The sequence below is a fragment of the Saccopteryx bilineata genome, chromosome 6 (genome assembly GCF_036850765.1).
Source record: "Saccopteryx bilineata isolate mSacBil1 chromosome 6, mSacBil1_pri_phased_curated, whole genome shotgun sequence".
NCBI lineage: Eukaryota > Metazoa > Chordata > Mammalia > Chiroptera > Emballonuridae > Saccopteryx > Saccopteryx bilineata.
In genome coordinates, this window is record NC_089495.1 from 103,728,490 (window position 1) to 103,743,675 (window position 15,186).

General features: G+C 43.9%; 1 protein-coding gene across 3 annotated transcripts in view; it reads right to left on the reverse strand.

Annotated features, from left to right (window-relative positions):
* Positions 1-9,893: 9,893 nt before the first annotated feature.
* TSC22D1 (TSC22 domain family member 1) overlaps positions 9,894-15,186 on the reverse strand; it is a 159,132-nt gene continuing 153,839 nt past the window's right edge. Inside the window, exons 1-3 of one of the 3 annotated variants that reach the window (XM_066237326.1) lie at positions 13,558-13,684; positions 12,420-12,471; positions 9,894-11,277 (exon numbers count right to left, since the gene is read on the reverse strand). In XM_066237326.1, the coding sequence (XP_066093423.1) occupies positions 11,020-11,277; positions 12,420-12,422 (261 nt within the window). In that variant the 5' untranslated portion in view covers positions 12,423-12,471; positions 13,558-13,684 and the 3' untranslated portion in view covers positions 9,894-11,019. Of the gene's footprint in view, positions 11,278-12,419; positions 12,472-12,888; positions 13,251-13,557; positions 13,685-15,186 lie in introns of those variants that run through there. The other 2 variants (XM_066237325.1, XM_066237323.1) reach the window with 2 other exon arrangements.

Below are 15,186 nucleotides of genomic sequence, written 5' to 3' on the forward strand. Positions count from 1 at the left end.
GCCAGGGGTGGGGGATGTGTGGCTTCAGACAATTGCAGGGTTCAGACATGTCGCAAAGATCAAGCACTCCGCCCAGGTTTCTCTGAGCTGCCTCCATCCTCTGGGCCCTCTTACTGGCTCCTGCAGGAGCCCCAAGCTCTTTGCACACGCTGCAGCACTTCTAAGCATTTCATTTTCAAACCGAATCCGGCAGAGAGGCTGGGACGAGATTCTGAGTTTTGCGGGTGAATGCTGACTCGGGACCAGGTGTCAAGTGGGGCCATTTTCCTAGTCACACAGAAGGTTCCCAAAGGAAGGGGGTGGAATGAACACTGGGCAGCCAACAGTGGATGGTACTACAACACCTCATCTCCAAACCAAATTGTAGCGAGACTGAAGCCTACTTCCAGAAGCTCCATCTCTTCCCTTCTCCCTCAGTGACCCACCTCCCAGGCAGAATTAATTCCTCCCTCCACTTTGTTCCGTAATATTGAGGGAGATAGTCTTTTGCATTATAATAATTCTTAATATATCTGTGCCTCTGGACTGGGGCACCTCAAGAGTAGAGGTGTTTTTATTGCTGTAGCTACAGAACCTAGAAGGACGCCCTCAGCTTGGTGTACTGTGGGTGCTTAAGTAATGTGGTGAGTTTTATGAATGAACGAATAGTAACATCCCCCATAGGAATATTTCCTCCCCCAGGGCTGTCTTTTTGGGGCCAATTGGTCATGGTATGGGAGTGGGGCTGGCAGCTGTCTCATCTGTGCAGGGACTGTCCGCTGCCATGCTAGGTCGGGGGGGGGGCTACTTTCCCTTGTGCTGTGTATTCACCTATAGATTATCTGACTCTGTTGGTCCCCACCCTTCCCTTTGTGGTGCAAATTATCTCACAAGGACACAGCAGTCATCGGGCCCTCCTAGCCAAGCAGCCTGATGGACTGCGCAGTGTCAGGGCGGGGTGCTGTCTATCGCTGTTTTCCAGTGAGGACGAGATTTTCGTTCGCTGGCCTTGACCTGCACCGCCACATGCCCCTCTTTGGGACACACCCTAAGGGATGGATGGAATGCCAGCACCGGGGCAGCCACAGCCCCTAGACATGCTCCACTAGATGGGGCTGCTTGGCTTTGGAGGGGGTCAAAGTGGTGCAACAGCAGAGACCATGTGTCAGACACACCCGGTTCGCACTGCATTTATCAGGGCTTTGCACTGACTTGGTGAGTCACCATCTCTTCTCCTACAGTCTGGGAGGGAAAGTTAGATACTGTCATTTCAATTGATTAGTGCATAGAAACTGCTCAATAGTATGTAATACTGACAATGACAAATGAGTTTCCTTTTCCCTTCCTCAGAGGAAACTGCAAGACTCCATGCTGTGACACAGTCCAACCATTCAGTATCTATGAAGGAGAGAGTGTAACTCTCATTTCCAACAGCTTGGATCTATAACATAGAAGAAAACCCAACAGATAACAGGACCACTTCTAGCTGTTTTCTCCTTTCAGGGTCCAAATTATGAGAACTTTAAAAACATTGTGAAAACGAATGTCATAAAACTTTCTGAATAGGTGTTACAGTATGGCTTTGGGACACAACTTCAAGTGACTATCGTAGCCAGGTGTGTAACCGGAGGAGTGAAACACGCCCTCAATTGCCCATGTGGGGCCATCACAGGAGCACAGGCTCCGGCAGGCCGGAGGCCACAGTGGACGACAGCTGTGACTCAGCATCAGCGGATTATTGTCATGGAGGAATACAGATAAATTCGAGGTTGCCAGAATCTGGAAGAATATCCACGTCTCAGAAGGGGTACCTTTAACTCACTTCCTCTCCCCCAAAATAAAAAAAAAGACCACTGTAAAACCATGTCTGAGAGCCAGCTCTAGTCAGTAGGCTTGATGGGGCCTGAGGATCACCAAACTGTGACCTCTGATCTTAGCTGGCCCCTTGCCATTTGGTGTTTCTCAAAATAAGTTACACTTTACAAGTTCAGCAGGCCAAGTCTCACTGCATAGAAGCATTTTTTCATACTACTACTACCAGGAAGATATTTCATTCTCATCACATGGGAAGGCAACTGTTTTTGACAACTATGTAAAAAGTTACTTTTCTCATGTGTTCTTTCACTGCTTCATCAAAGTTCACCTCAAGATTCGCCTCATCCTGGAGCCTCTCTGTGATGTGTTCAACTCATCTAGGTCTCCTTACTGCTCCTTGGGCTCCCAGCGTCCATTACATGGTAGTACTGCTTCAGGTAGTCTGTTTGCGTACCAGTTAAGGTAACAGATGGAAAAAAAACATATGTCTGAAATGTAGCTGAAATTTGTTCTTGCTCTCTTATAACAGTTATGAGTAGTTCCAGGTTGGGAAGTGGGGAGGCAAAGAAGGGGCTCTGCTCCAGTCAGTCATTCAGGGACCCTGGCTGGCAAGGCTGTTCCATCTCCAACGGGAGGTTTACACAGTGGAAGAGTTGTCTCCAAATGGTGAAAGAGCAGAGAGGATTGCCCGTGGGAGGCTTTTATAAATCAAGAAATGACAAAACAGTGCTTGTGCCCATATACCTTTGGCTAGGTTTCAACCACGTGGGCTCACCCAGCTGCAAGGGAGTCTGGAAACTGCAGTCTGTACACCCAGGAAGAGGAAATTTTTTTCCTGTTTGGACACTCCATTCAACTTATTGGAATGATTTTTTAATGCTGCATTGCAGATATAATACAGACTGAAGAAAAAAAGTTAAGTCCTACTTCACGTAATTACCAGTCTAATACCATTAGGAAAAAAGGTACTTTTAACCACGGCATGAAATATGTGTAAAAACTAAGGCTTTTTTTCAGTTATTCTTTGAGTGTTTTCAAGTTGAAAAACACTTTATAAGAAACTCAAAGATGTTGCCATGTTTACTTGAGTGCTTTTGACACTGAAAAAATAAGAGACAATGGACAGGCTGACGGGCACACAACACAATCAATGGTTCAAAAGCTATAGAAATGTTTATCTGAAACCTATGTACTCTTATTGATCAATGTCACCCCATTAAACTTAATTTCTCAATAAAAAGAAAAATAACTGTCAAAAATAGAGAGACAGAATACCACCACAGCTATAACCATTGGAACCCAGGAATCATCGGATGTTAGGACTGAAAGAGCTATATGACTCACTTGTCCAAAATTTGTAAAATTCCTTTTGTTTCCCCCAAAGTATTTAAATCTAAACATTGCATATTTTCTAAAGCAGTCTTCCAGTGTGTCAACATAGATGTTGTCTTGGCTAGATGTTTGTTAGAAATGAATAGGAACAGCTTTTTCCCTCCATTATTGTAAGGGAAATTGGTTTGCTAAACACCTACCAGTCCCTGGCCTGGCTCTCCAAATATACATTTTTTTTTTTTTATCTTTTGCCCTCACAGAACACACTTGTTGTCCTCACAGGCAGTAGCCCAAAGTCCCATCCAGCTACTACATCCAACTCAAACTCCAAGATCTCCAGGTGAGGCACAGGTTTGACTATGGCTCCTGAACGTCTGAAAGGAAGACAAATTTCTCTTCCATTCCACTGGTAATCACAGTGGTGGAGCCCTGGTGGGACAGCTCTGATAGAAGTCCACTGGAAGCATGCGGGACACAGTCAGCTGCAGCCCTCGGCAGTTAGAAAACCCAGTCGGTCAGGCACTGAGGAGATGCTGGCTGTACCAGTTCCTTGATTAGACTCTGATTCTGCTTTCTGGGAAGACATCCCTGACTCATTATTCTCTAAAACTCCAGGCTCCTGGCTCTGGGAGGTTTTCTTGTTCAATCTCCTCCATGGCCACGCACGGAGTGGGTGTTGAGGAAAATGAGGTCTTGTGAGCGTCCAGCTTAGACACTCGCTTTGCCTAATTCAGCTCCCACATTGGGGGTCTGAGGGGCACTGGAAGGTTTCAACCACATGTTGTTGTTCAGTCTGACCTCGCTTGTGCCTTCCTTGGCAATATCAGTCCCTCAAACTCTTAGTGAGCGTCTCCCCTATTTGTAGCCCATCAATTCGATGTGCAAGACCTAAGACTTTTTCTGGACGTGATTGTTTTCAGTACTCTGGCTTGCCTACTGCGTCAGCTGAACCTGGGCTCCAGGAGGTCATCTGAAACCAAAGGCACATACAGGGAGTGCACACCCTTCGTCCCATCTTTGCTGAAAGGGTGAAGGACCTTGTCTAATCAAAAAGTCTTAATCTAGAAGCAACAAGTGTTTCTAATACTAGACAGCCCCAAATGTCTGCATGTTAGTCCCTTTCCTTTCTCCTGAGCTCATTTTTTTCTTGAAAGCTTTGCCAAACACATAAGGAGGCCACTAACTGCCTAGTAGAGCTATGTGTTCGCTGGGACATGGGTCCCCTCCTAAGTTATCACAGGCAAGAGTTTTAGAAAATGTTTTGCCAATTCACAGTCTGGGACCCAGTCTCTGAAGCCTTCAGCAACTTCATCGCCACCCACCCCCCGACAGTCAGTGCCACACACTTTAGGTGTTTTGACAGCAGCACGCCACTTTAAGGTCATTTTCCTATTAGTTCAGATTAGCCCCCGAAGCAAGCATATTCTAAAATACCTAATGGCTGACCCACTCTTGCTCATGGGCTGTGCTGGCTGGTTCCAGGTTAGCAGGGGAGGACACTCTGTAGTCATTCAGGGACCCAGGCTAACAGAGGCTCTGTCGCCTCCAAGGACACCAGGTCTTCTCCATTGAGTCAGTGTCGGGGAAGGAGCACAGCAGATCACTGAAACAGATCTCTCACGGCCACGTCTGAAAGTATTTGGTTATGTCAGCTCTTAATCCATTGATTAAAACTGAGTCCCTTAGTCACACCTAACTTCAAGAAGCTGGGAGATGTAATTTAACTGTGTGTCCAAGTAAAAGAGGAAACGGGATCTAGGGAGACCAACTTGTTTCAGTTTGTCTGGGACTTTCCTGGTTTTAGTATCGAAAGTTCCACTTCCCAGGAACTCGGGGCCCTGGCAAACTGGTATGGTTGGTTAGCACTGCAACCGCTCTCTTGTAAGGAGAGAAACCAAGTCTTCTGTTCTCTTGGTCTCCTAGTCTGCAGTGACTACAAACCACTGTCAAGATGTGAACTGAATGCACCTGACACGATAGGGCAGATCACCTTAACTGAAATATGTTATTCCTGGAAATCTGTGGCCTGTGTGATACAACCTTGCAGCATGCACATCTGCAAGCACTTGTCCCTAAATGAGTCAGCTATACAATGTAGTGGAGGGATTTATACCACCATGAGCAAATACTACCCATTTAACAAGGGTTCTTAAAAAAAAACAAAGTGCCTCATTTATCTTAAAGGCAGCTGCTGTCCTTGAGGGCAGACTGTGTGGCTGTTCACTACACCAGTAGTCCCCATCCCCTGGGCCGTGGACCGGTACCAGTCCATGGGCCATTTGGTACTGGTCCGCAGAGAAAGAAAAAATAACTTACATTATTTCTTTTATTTATATTTAAGTCTGAATGTTTTATTTTTAAAAAATGACCAGATTCTGTTACATCCATCTAAGACTCACTCTTGACGCTTGTCTTGGTCACGTGATACATTTATCTGTCCCACCCTAAAGGCCAGTCCGTGAAAATATTTTCTGACATTAAACTGGTCCGTGGCCCAAAAAAGGTTGGGGACCACTGCACTACTCTATCTCTGGCATGGAGAAGGTACTCAATAAATGTTCTCTGGCCTGACCTGTGGTGGCGCAGTGGATAAAGCGTCGACCTGGAACGCTGAGGTCGCCAGTTCAAAACCCTGCACTTGTCTGGTCAAGCAAGGCACATATGGAAGTTGATGCTTCCTGCTCCTCCCACCTCTCTCTCTATCTCTCACTTTCTGACCTCTCTAAAATAAATTAAAAAAAAAAAAAAAGTTCTCTGGATGAAGTAACACAGCTTACCAGAGAGCCTGTGCCCTTGTTCTCTAATCAAAAAAGTTGTTTCATTTTGTATTGTGCCGAAGGATGAGTGCCGATTTAGGACAGGAGTCTGGTTCTCGAGACTGATACAGAAAGCAGGGGTGGAAACCTGAGGCCTGGGGGCCAAGTCAGCGTAACAGGTGTGCTTTCGTTTGGTCGGCACTGTGTACAAATACCAGAAATTTTCAGATAGAGCCTGGCTCTTGAAAAATTGGGAAGATCTGGCAACAAAGTGCTTGAATTCCCACACAGCAACCACTGAATGGAGCTAAGTAGCAACTGGTCCCATCACTCTGTGGATGGAGTACAAATGCCCTACCACTTCCAGTTGTCTTCCTCTCTCTTCACTCACCTCCCACAGACATGTTTCCAGAACACCCGGACGGAAGCACAGATTTATATCGTCATATTGTAGTAACTTTGCACATTTTAAAACAGCCACTGAACCTCCCAATGGTTGTTGCCAGAGCCTGGTTACCAACCCGTGACTTTGGGCCTGCCTGGCATTCCATAGCATTGTTTCACAGACAGCTTTTTTCCATAAGAAGTTAAAATTTTAAGATATATATACCCGACCATAACTGTGTATCTGCTTCCGGCAATCTTATTTCCAAATACGAACAATTCTCAGCTAATTCCTTCTCTCACCCAGACAGATGAAGTAGCTGCTGTTAGGTATTATGTCTTTGATACAGAAAAAAATGGTACATTCTGCCAATATTCTAAATGGGAGTTTTTAAAAGGTGTTTTTTGTAATAAAGTTTTTAACAGCACCACTGTAATCAGATGCTAAATCAAAGCTATTGGAAAATAAAACTGCCATAGCTATATTCTTACAAAAAATACAAATATGTATGAATAAACATAACAAGAGGATGAATGACCCAAGAATCAAAGTCTAACGTTTCCTGAACACTTGCTCTGAACCCATCTCTGCGCTTCCTGCTTTTCAGAATTGTCTTTACAAAAAACTTTATGAAGAGAGCATGTCCCCATCTTAACATGTAAGTAAAGTCACTTGCCCAAGGTCACTGGCAGAGCTAGGGTTAAAACTAAATTAATTTTAGCCCAAGAAGTAAACAAACAAAACAGCATATTCTCTGCAAAAAGTTAGAATAACATAGCCATTGTAAAAAGCAGAGGATTGCAGTATCTTACAGCAGGACAGAATCTTCATGATCTGATACAACTCCTAATTTACAGAGGAGACGGGGTGTGAGAGGTTCCCCTCTTGGTCCACAGGTCACCCTGCCAGTTCCCGCAGGGCCAGGCCAGGCCCCTCATTACAGCAGGACAGAATCTTCATGATCTGATACAACTCCTCATTTTACAGAGGAGACGGGGTGTGAGAGGTTCCCCTCTTGGTCCACAGGCCACCCTGCCAGTTCCCGCAGGGCCAGGCCAGGCCCCTCATTACAGCAGGACAGAATCTTCATGATCTGATACAACTCCTCATTTTACAGAGGAGACGGGGTGTGAGAGGTTCCCCTCTTCGTCCACAGGTCACCCTGCCAGTTCCCGCAGGGCCAGGCCAGGCCCCTCAGCTCAGGGTTCTCCCCATGTCGGTGCAGGAAGCTCACTGCACAATCTGGTTCCGTGATCCACTGCTGGGCACATCTGTCCATTTTCAGGCAGTTTTATCTGGAGGGTACTTCATTTTCTCTGTCTCTTTCTAACCTTTATGTCCTGATTGCTGTCGGAAAGCAGTAGTGTCGTCAGGTCCTTGGTAGCTCCAACCACTTTTTTCATATAAAGCAGAGCATATCTATTGAAATTAATGTGCATTTCTAATTTCAGTTATAATTAACTTTTATACATTTCTTATATAAATTTAAAACTGATTCTGGCATTGCGTATTCACATATCGAAAGATAATTTTTTGCTTTAAAAGTATGCCAAAAAAAAAAAAGGCACAGAATCACTGAGTTATGAACATTGTTCATTTGAAACAGAAAATAGACATTAAAATCATAAATTCCTTCTGTTTCTCCTTCCCTGACCAGCGGTCCCTCCTGCTGCAACTGCTGACGTCACGAACAGCAGTGCTGGTACAACGTCCCGCTGCCGTCAGATCTGTCCTGCTCACTGAACACTGGGTGGTCTAGTCAATTATACAATAGCTCACAGGCCTACAAAGGCCCAATCATGTCTGTAAATACGTAGAAAGATGTCTTTTAAAATTACCTTAAACATCCTGAAATACAAGTCAATCACTTAAAGCAGCAGTTTTCAACTGTATGTCGCAAGAGGCACAATGGTGTGCTATAACAATTTTAAAACATGCAGTACCTGGCTCTTTAGTTGGGGCACTGACCTCTTTTCTCTTAGATTGACAAATACAAAAATGACAATAGCCAACAGCCAACACAACAATAGCAATGTGGTATGAATGAATCAAAATTACACATTTTTTTTTTTTTGGTCAGATCAGCAAGGAGTATTTTTTTTTGGTGTGCCACAGAACTTTAGAAATAAGTTTATGTGTACCATGAAATGAAAAAGGTTGAAAATTGCTGATTTAAAGCATGTTTAGTGATTACTAAAATGAACGTGTATGGAAAAACACCTTTTGATTTTAACTCATTCTTATTTCACATACAATATTCAGCTCCAAAAATGTCATAAAAGTATCACATTTTAAACAAAATGGCCCCAAATTCTATTAAATATCCTAGAAGAAAGTTCTCTATTATCTTAATGATACATTGACATGTAATTTCTCAAACTTTCCATAATTACCACCTTTGGTATTGAGGATGTTCTTTGGAAACATCAAAGATGAAATGGCTAGATATTTCTTTTCACTATAGTTTGCTTTTTTAAGGAAATATAATTACTACATGAATATCTCTTTAAGTCAAAGTTATATAACCTTTATACTCACATGACAGATTTTTAAAAGTCCTCTCCAATTTCCCCAAACGCTCTTTATGGCAATTGCCACCAGCTGATGGTGGTCAGCAGTTACTCCTTTGCTGTGAGCTGTGTGTGGCCACAAGTTGCTCTGAGCCTTATAACACATGCACACCATTCATTTCCTTTCAGGGACCTCTGATGTTCCATTCACCTATCCATCTCCCAACAGCTCTACATTAGAGAATGAAAAAGTCCAGAAAAGCTAAGTCCTTGTTTTCTGCAAGGCCATGAACAGGCCTTCGAGTCGGCTATGGCGATTCCCACTGGGTGGAGGGGGCAGGAGAGCAGCCGTGGCTGGGGCCCTGGGGCAGAGCAGAGACTAATCAATCAGTCCTGTTTAATGTCACAGGAGCCGACAGCGCTCCCAGACAGGGTGGGACCCATCAGGCTCACTTCTCAGGTGCCCATTTGCTTTAAGATTCCATCACCTTTTAAATTTCGGCCTATTCTACAGCTTTCAGGAATCCACTGGGAAGGGTACCCTAGTTCACCTGGACTCACCTCAAATTCAGTAGCGACTCCTGGAATCATCCTGTTCTTTACTTAGACATTCCTAGGGGCTGGAACCTCAGTCCACACTAGGAGAGGCATCCCAACCTAGGGTTTCTTAAAGTGCAAACTAGCTTCTCTAACATCCATCTTTTGATCCTAAAGCTGCTTAGTGGGATTATATACAGGATAAGGCTCATTCCCCTCTCAGCTGGTGAACACTTGAAGATTAAGACTTTCATGGGCTCCTAGAAATTTAAAGCCACAGGGGAACTTAGAGATTATCTCTTTTGTGCCCCATATCAGCTCTGAGAGGTGAAGCCACTTGTTCAGGTCAACTAGTCTGAAGAACTAAGCTCCTGTCTCCCTATGTCTCTCTACCACACAGGCAGAAATAATGAAATGTCTATTTCCTTTTACTTCTATAGTAAAACCACTAGCACCCCTTCTTTGCCCAACCCTTTTACCACTCTTCAGAATTTTACTAGTCAAACTGTTATAACTTTACACAGTAATAGTTGTGGAAATGACTGCAATTATGTTAACACTATAACATGAAAACACCTGTTTATCAACATTTTATATGCTTTATTGAAAGTTGACAAGTGCAACAGTTAAATACAGTGACACCTTACAACTGTGTAGAGAACATGCACAGAAACATATGCATATAACTACTATACAGGTAATATGCAGACACCCCTACTGGGAGAGTCATCTCATTAGCTAGAACTGATCATGTTCAAAGTATTCAACCAGCTCAATCAGAAGACTTCAGTGAACAGAGATTTACTTCAAAATATTCAGCAGCTAGAAGATTTCAGATTACACAAAGTGACTAACTGTGTCAAATTCTTAAAATTTCTTCAGGTGCGGTTTTCTTCACATAGCATTTTTCATGTAGATCTCTATATAAAGACAACCCACACCTCTTAAACAGCCAATGAAATATCTAAATTTCAATCTGTACAACCTAAATAGTAGTTACAGTCCTCTATTGTACAAAATAGTTACACTACATACACAAATATATAATAAGCAAAACATCCTTCATGGTAAGATAGCCTAGGTCCCAGCTACCTGTCATCTTTTCGTCTCTACTAGTTTTGTGTCATCCACTGTTTCAGAAAGAGGCACACAATACTATTTTTTTTTTTTTATAGATTTTAGTGACGGTCATCAGTTTGTACAATGAACTCTCTCCCCTCATCTTAGGTGAGACTATGCACCAGTCTTTCCTTTTACCTCCCAAGCTCCTCATGGGGAGAAGAGGAGAGGACAGTCCAGTGGAGCTCCACTGCTCCAGTGACCCCATGTCGTAAACTACAGGCAGGCAGAGAGCTCTTAGAAGTGAGGGCGGGGAGCAGGGAAGGGATGGAAAGGCACACAGCTCCTCAGCATGGATTAAACCATTTCTCAAATCTCTGCCAAGCTGCATGAGGTCCCAGTATATCCAAGCTAATTCTCTTATTCATCTTTTACTTCACCCAACTAAGAAATTTCTTCAAGCCAAAAGCATATGGGTGTTTAATACTGGAAAAAAGAGATAATGGCATATGTCAGTCTCACGTTTCTTTTGCAGTGAGCAGTGAAATGGGTGACTGTGGAGGCGGATTCCCCCTAGGACATCATCGCAGGTCTGTTGAGTTCAGACAGCAGCAGCAGCCAGTTCTGTGGGGCCGTAAGTAAGAGGCTATGCAGTTGGTCCTGAGCCCTGGGAGGCCGGCTGGGCTGGGGGCTGTGTGGTCCCCTGTGGCTGTGCGGTGGCAGGGGGGGAGCCCGTCTGCAGCTGGGCCTGAAACTGGGCAAGCTGCTCCGGACTGGCCAGTGTCTTCAGCAGATTGTTTTCCTGCTCCAGCTGGGAATTTTTCTCTATTAGTTCTTTGATTTGCTCTTTGAGGACCTCCACTTCCTCTCTAACTGCGTACATCAAATGGCTTTTCACCAGATCCTGAAAGGGAGAGGGAGAAAAAGGGTTTAACTTACTATTTCCCAAACTCCGTATTTCTCAAATCATTTTGCTTGGCTCTCCCTAACAGTTTACGTATCTTGCCTTTATTGTTCACAGAAAGTGGCAGCGGATGAAATCTACTGAAAATGATCACCACTGTACAATACTCAAGTTTAATGTAAAAAGTGATCAACTTTTTAAAAATTCTATGCTTTCTTTGCAACGGTTGGCCAGCAACGCAGTCATGTTTCCTATTTGAGATGGCATCATGCACTGGCGCTCTGACTCGCCCAGGAGCCTAGTCGCAGGGATGTCCAGGCCCGCAGCAACTGTAGCCACCTCCCCGCCTCCAAGCCGCCCCCCTCCCTCCCGCCTTCCTCAACACAGGCTGCAGCCAGTTCCTACGGAGCGTGTTGCCGCATTTTCCTCCCTCCACCCTTACCCCCCTCTTTTCGAGATTAAGCTGACATCACAGAAACCTGGGCAGACCTTACAGCCAATGAGAGTTCGATTTATTTATAGCTCCGAATTAAAGGTTCAGAGTTTGCCTAGCAACAGTGGACAGAGAATCCCGTGAGAAGAGCCACAGGCGCTGCTCCAATAACAAAGAACGCCAAGGCGGAAATAAAAAATAAGGAGAAATCCAGGCGCAGGCTGGGAAGACAAAACTTTTTTCGGATTCGTCTTAATTGTGCAGTAGCCTACATCACTGGGATCCATCTGTGCCCCGTCTAGGACCCTTCCCGAGATCCCCACGTCTGGGCCTCCCCCCAACGCCGGGCTCCCCAGTAAATCTTAGGACTCCTAGTAAAGCTACATCCCTAAAGATGTGCCCACAACTGGACACGCTGGGCCAGCGCTTCCCAATAATCCCCCAGCAAAAAAGGGACGCCTCTGCGCAAATCTCGATGTTATAAGAAATTGGTCCTGGAGAGAACATTTAATACCCTCACAGCGCCCCTTTTCTCCAAAGCAGCCTTTGGACGTGGCTTCATGCTGGCAGAACGGAGGCAGTGCAGGCATTTCTAAATGTATGAAGAGCAATCATCACCTAACTATGGATGCACTGGTTCTGAACCAAGACATCTCGCTCTTTGTACTGTGCCCACATCTAGTACAGGTGATTTTTAATCAGTACATACCATAGCTTGCTCGATTTTGTTGTCAATAGCTACCACACTTGCACCAGAGGAGCTGGAAAAAAAAAGGGGGGGGAAATCGATAAACGGAATTTATCTTAAACGTCCAACACACATACAAAATGGATTCTCCAAATTCTGTGATGTTTCTAGCATCCTTTCTGAAATAGTCTTTAGAGCTGTGTAATATATCATCCTCCAGAAAACATAAGCCCCTCGCTTACCAACGAATATCCAGACATTTCCCCATTTTAGTGAGCCACAAAGGGCTAAATTACATAATGTGATAAAAGACTGTTCTCTGGCCAGGCTGGCGAAAAGAAGTCTATATTCTAAACATTGCAAAAAGCAACATCCATGTCACCATAGACTCTCAGCAATGGACAAAGGAATTCGTCTGGCTATCTTTCACCTGCATTATTACAAGTATCTCGCGAGTAAATTTAAAGAAACTATCCCAACCGGCATTTACCTATTGTCAAGTCTCACAGAGGCGTTTTCAGTCCCCAGCAAGGATGACAAGAAAGAAATTGAAAAATGTCTCAGTTGGTAAACTCCTAGATCCATCGCCACTGGTCTACACCATTGGGATTTCATGCAATTGCAGCCAAAAAACACCCTCGCGGAAAAAAAAGAGGGAATACCAGCAGCCTTGTTTGAGCTAGATAAAAATCTTCTAGCTTCCTGAAGCCCAGGGAGAAATAGGAAACAGCTGCCCTAATTTAAAGAGACCCGGCTTCTGGGACTTGGCGACCCTGGGAAGCTGCGGATCCCAGTGCTGTGCTGAGAAGCTTCAGAGGCCGACTGCCAGGATCTACTAGGATCTAGACTAGGGCTCCTGTCTCGCCTCAAAATATATGCAGGGAAGAGCCGCGTCAATTGGCCAGCACGCCACTGGAGCCGCCCCTTCTCCCTTCCCCGCCCTCCTACAGCTTCGCAGCCACCCCCCCCCCCCCCCTCCAATTCCCCGCCCCCAGCCTCCGGATCCCGCTCTTCGGGTGGGCTGGCTAAGGCCGCACTCGCAGAGGCCGGGGTGCGGGGCCTCCGAGACCGCCACGGCCTCGAAAAGCCAAACCACAGTTTTGGCAAAAAAACGTCAAGGGTTCCGAAAAAATACGATTGGGGCCCCGCACGTGCTTACGCTTATGGGAGTCAGACCCCGTCCCCGGAGCTGCTCGTCCCTGCGGCTGCCGAGCGGCGAAAGCTTCCTATTTGCAACCAGAACCGTCTGAGCTACTGGGCATGCCCAGTCCCACCGCTAAGACTTGCAGGAGCTCCAGTGTCTCGATTTCAATTATCTAATTCTTACAGGCACCAGTAACGGGAGGATTTTATGGGCGGTTTTATTTGTAAAGGTAATAACCTTACTGTAATAGTACTTCATTTTAAAAGCCACTGAATTTTACACTTGGTCTTAGAGTGAAAAAAATCACATTTGCTTTTTAAGAAATACTATCCTTTCGTGAATTTCTTAATTACTTGTATAAACAAAACAAAAAACATACATAGTCTGCTAGGCATTTATATATCGAAGCAAAAGGGAATCTACCAGATATAATCAAGTGGAACCTCCCAAAATGTCCTTAGAGTCATTAGCCTTAAAATTGCACCTCCTTCTCTTCCACCTATAGCTAGTAAAGTCTCTCCACAGGGTGAATCCTGCGTAGATCTGTCTTCAGTAAGTTCCCAAGGCAAGTTTTTGGGAGTTAACTGGTTATTCCTATAGAGAAAACCTTTAGAGCAGCTGACACTGTAAAGTATTTCACCTTTTGGCCACACTGACCAAATACTTCCCTGCTCCAAACCCAAATCAAGAGATCTGGGTGTAAAATACTTTAAACCATTATGTATTTCCTCTATTAATTTGAAATATTTTCAGGGATGCATCATTGACGTTACAATTTAAGATACTAAAAATCTCAGGCCTTAAATTTGCTTATTGTAAACTACAAAAGTTTTCAGTTCATTACATTTAAGGCGGCAAATTTAACCTCTACAACACTGCCCTCTAATGGCATAATACTATAAAACCAGGAACTAAAAAGAAAAAAATATTTTTCTAATCCATAGGCAAGTCATATCAAATAATTCCAACATAAAATTTTCCCATAGGACATATACATATCTATACATTCTATTCACACACACACACACACACACACACACACACACAGTCTTGTCTTTTCTCTGAAACAAGCATTTTCCCTCCAGCAGCATCCTATTAATTGAGGACATTTTAATTGTCATCACTGCCTTTCAGACATTCTTTTAAGTTGACCCAAGGCTGGCAGGGAACATTTGATTTGAAAAAATGTACAGCGTGATTAGGAACCAAATCTGGTAAATGTAGTAGATGAGGGAAAAGGGCATTCTCTTTTGGGTTAAAAACCAAAGTGTAACTGACTCTAGAGCAGTAACTTTTTATTGTAAAATTCATATCAATCTCCCTATTTTAAAGCTTTGTTTTTGAATAAGTAGGAACATTTGTTAGCATATTTATAATTTATAAAAATTAATATTCATATACTATATCAAAATAGAAATTTATTTGAGGAAGGCACCCATTTTTAGTAAAAAACAGAGTAAATGGAAGCTTATAAGTCATAATTTGGGGAGCAGGCCTGTGATCCCTATGTCTCTAAATGCTAGACAGTAATATTAATTACTACATTGATAGTTTCTAAATTTAAAAGTTCAAGTTATCACTAAAACTATCTGTAATTAAGCCTATTTACATATTTGAACTGCCCAGGAAAAATTAAAGCATCAT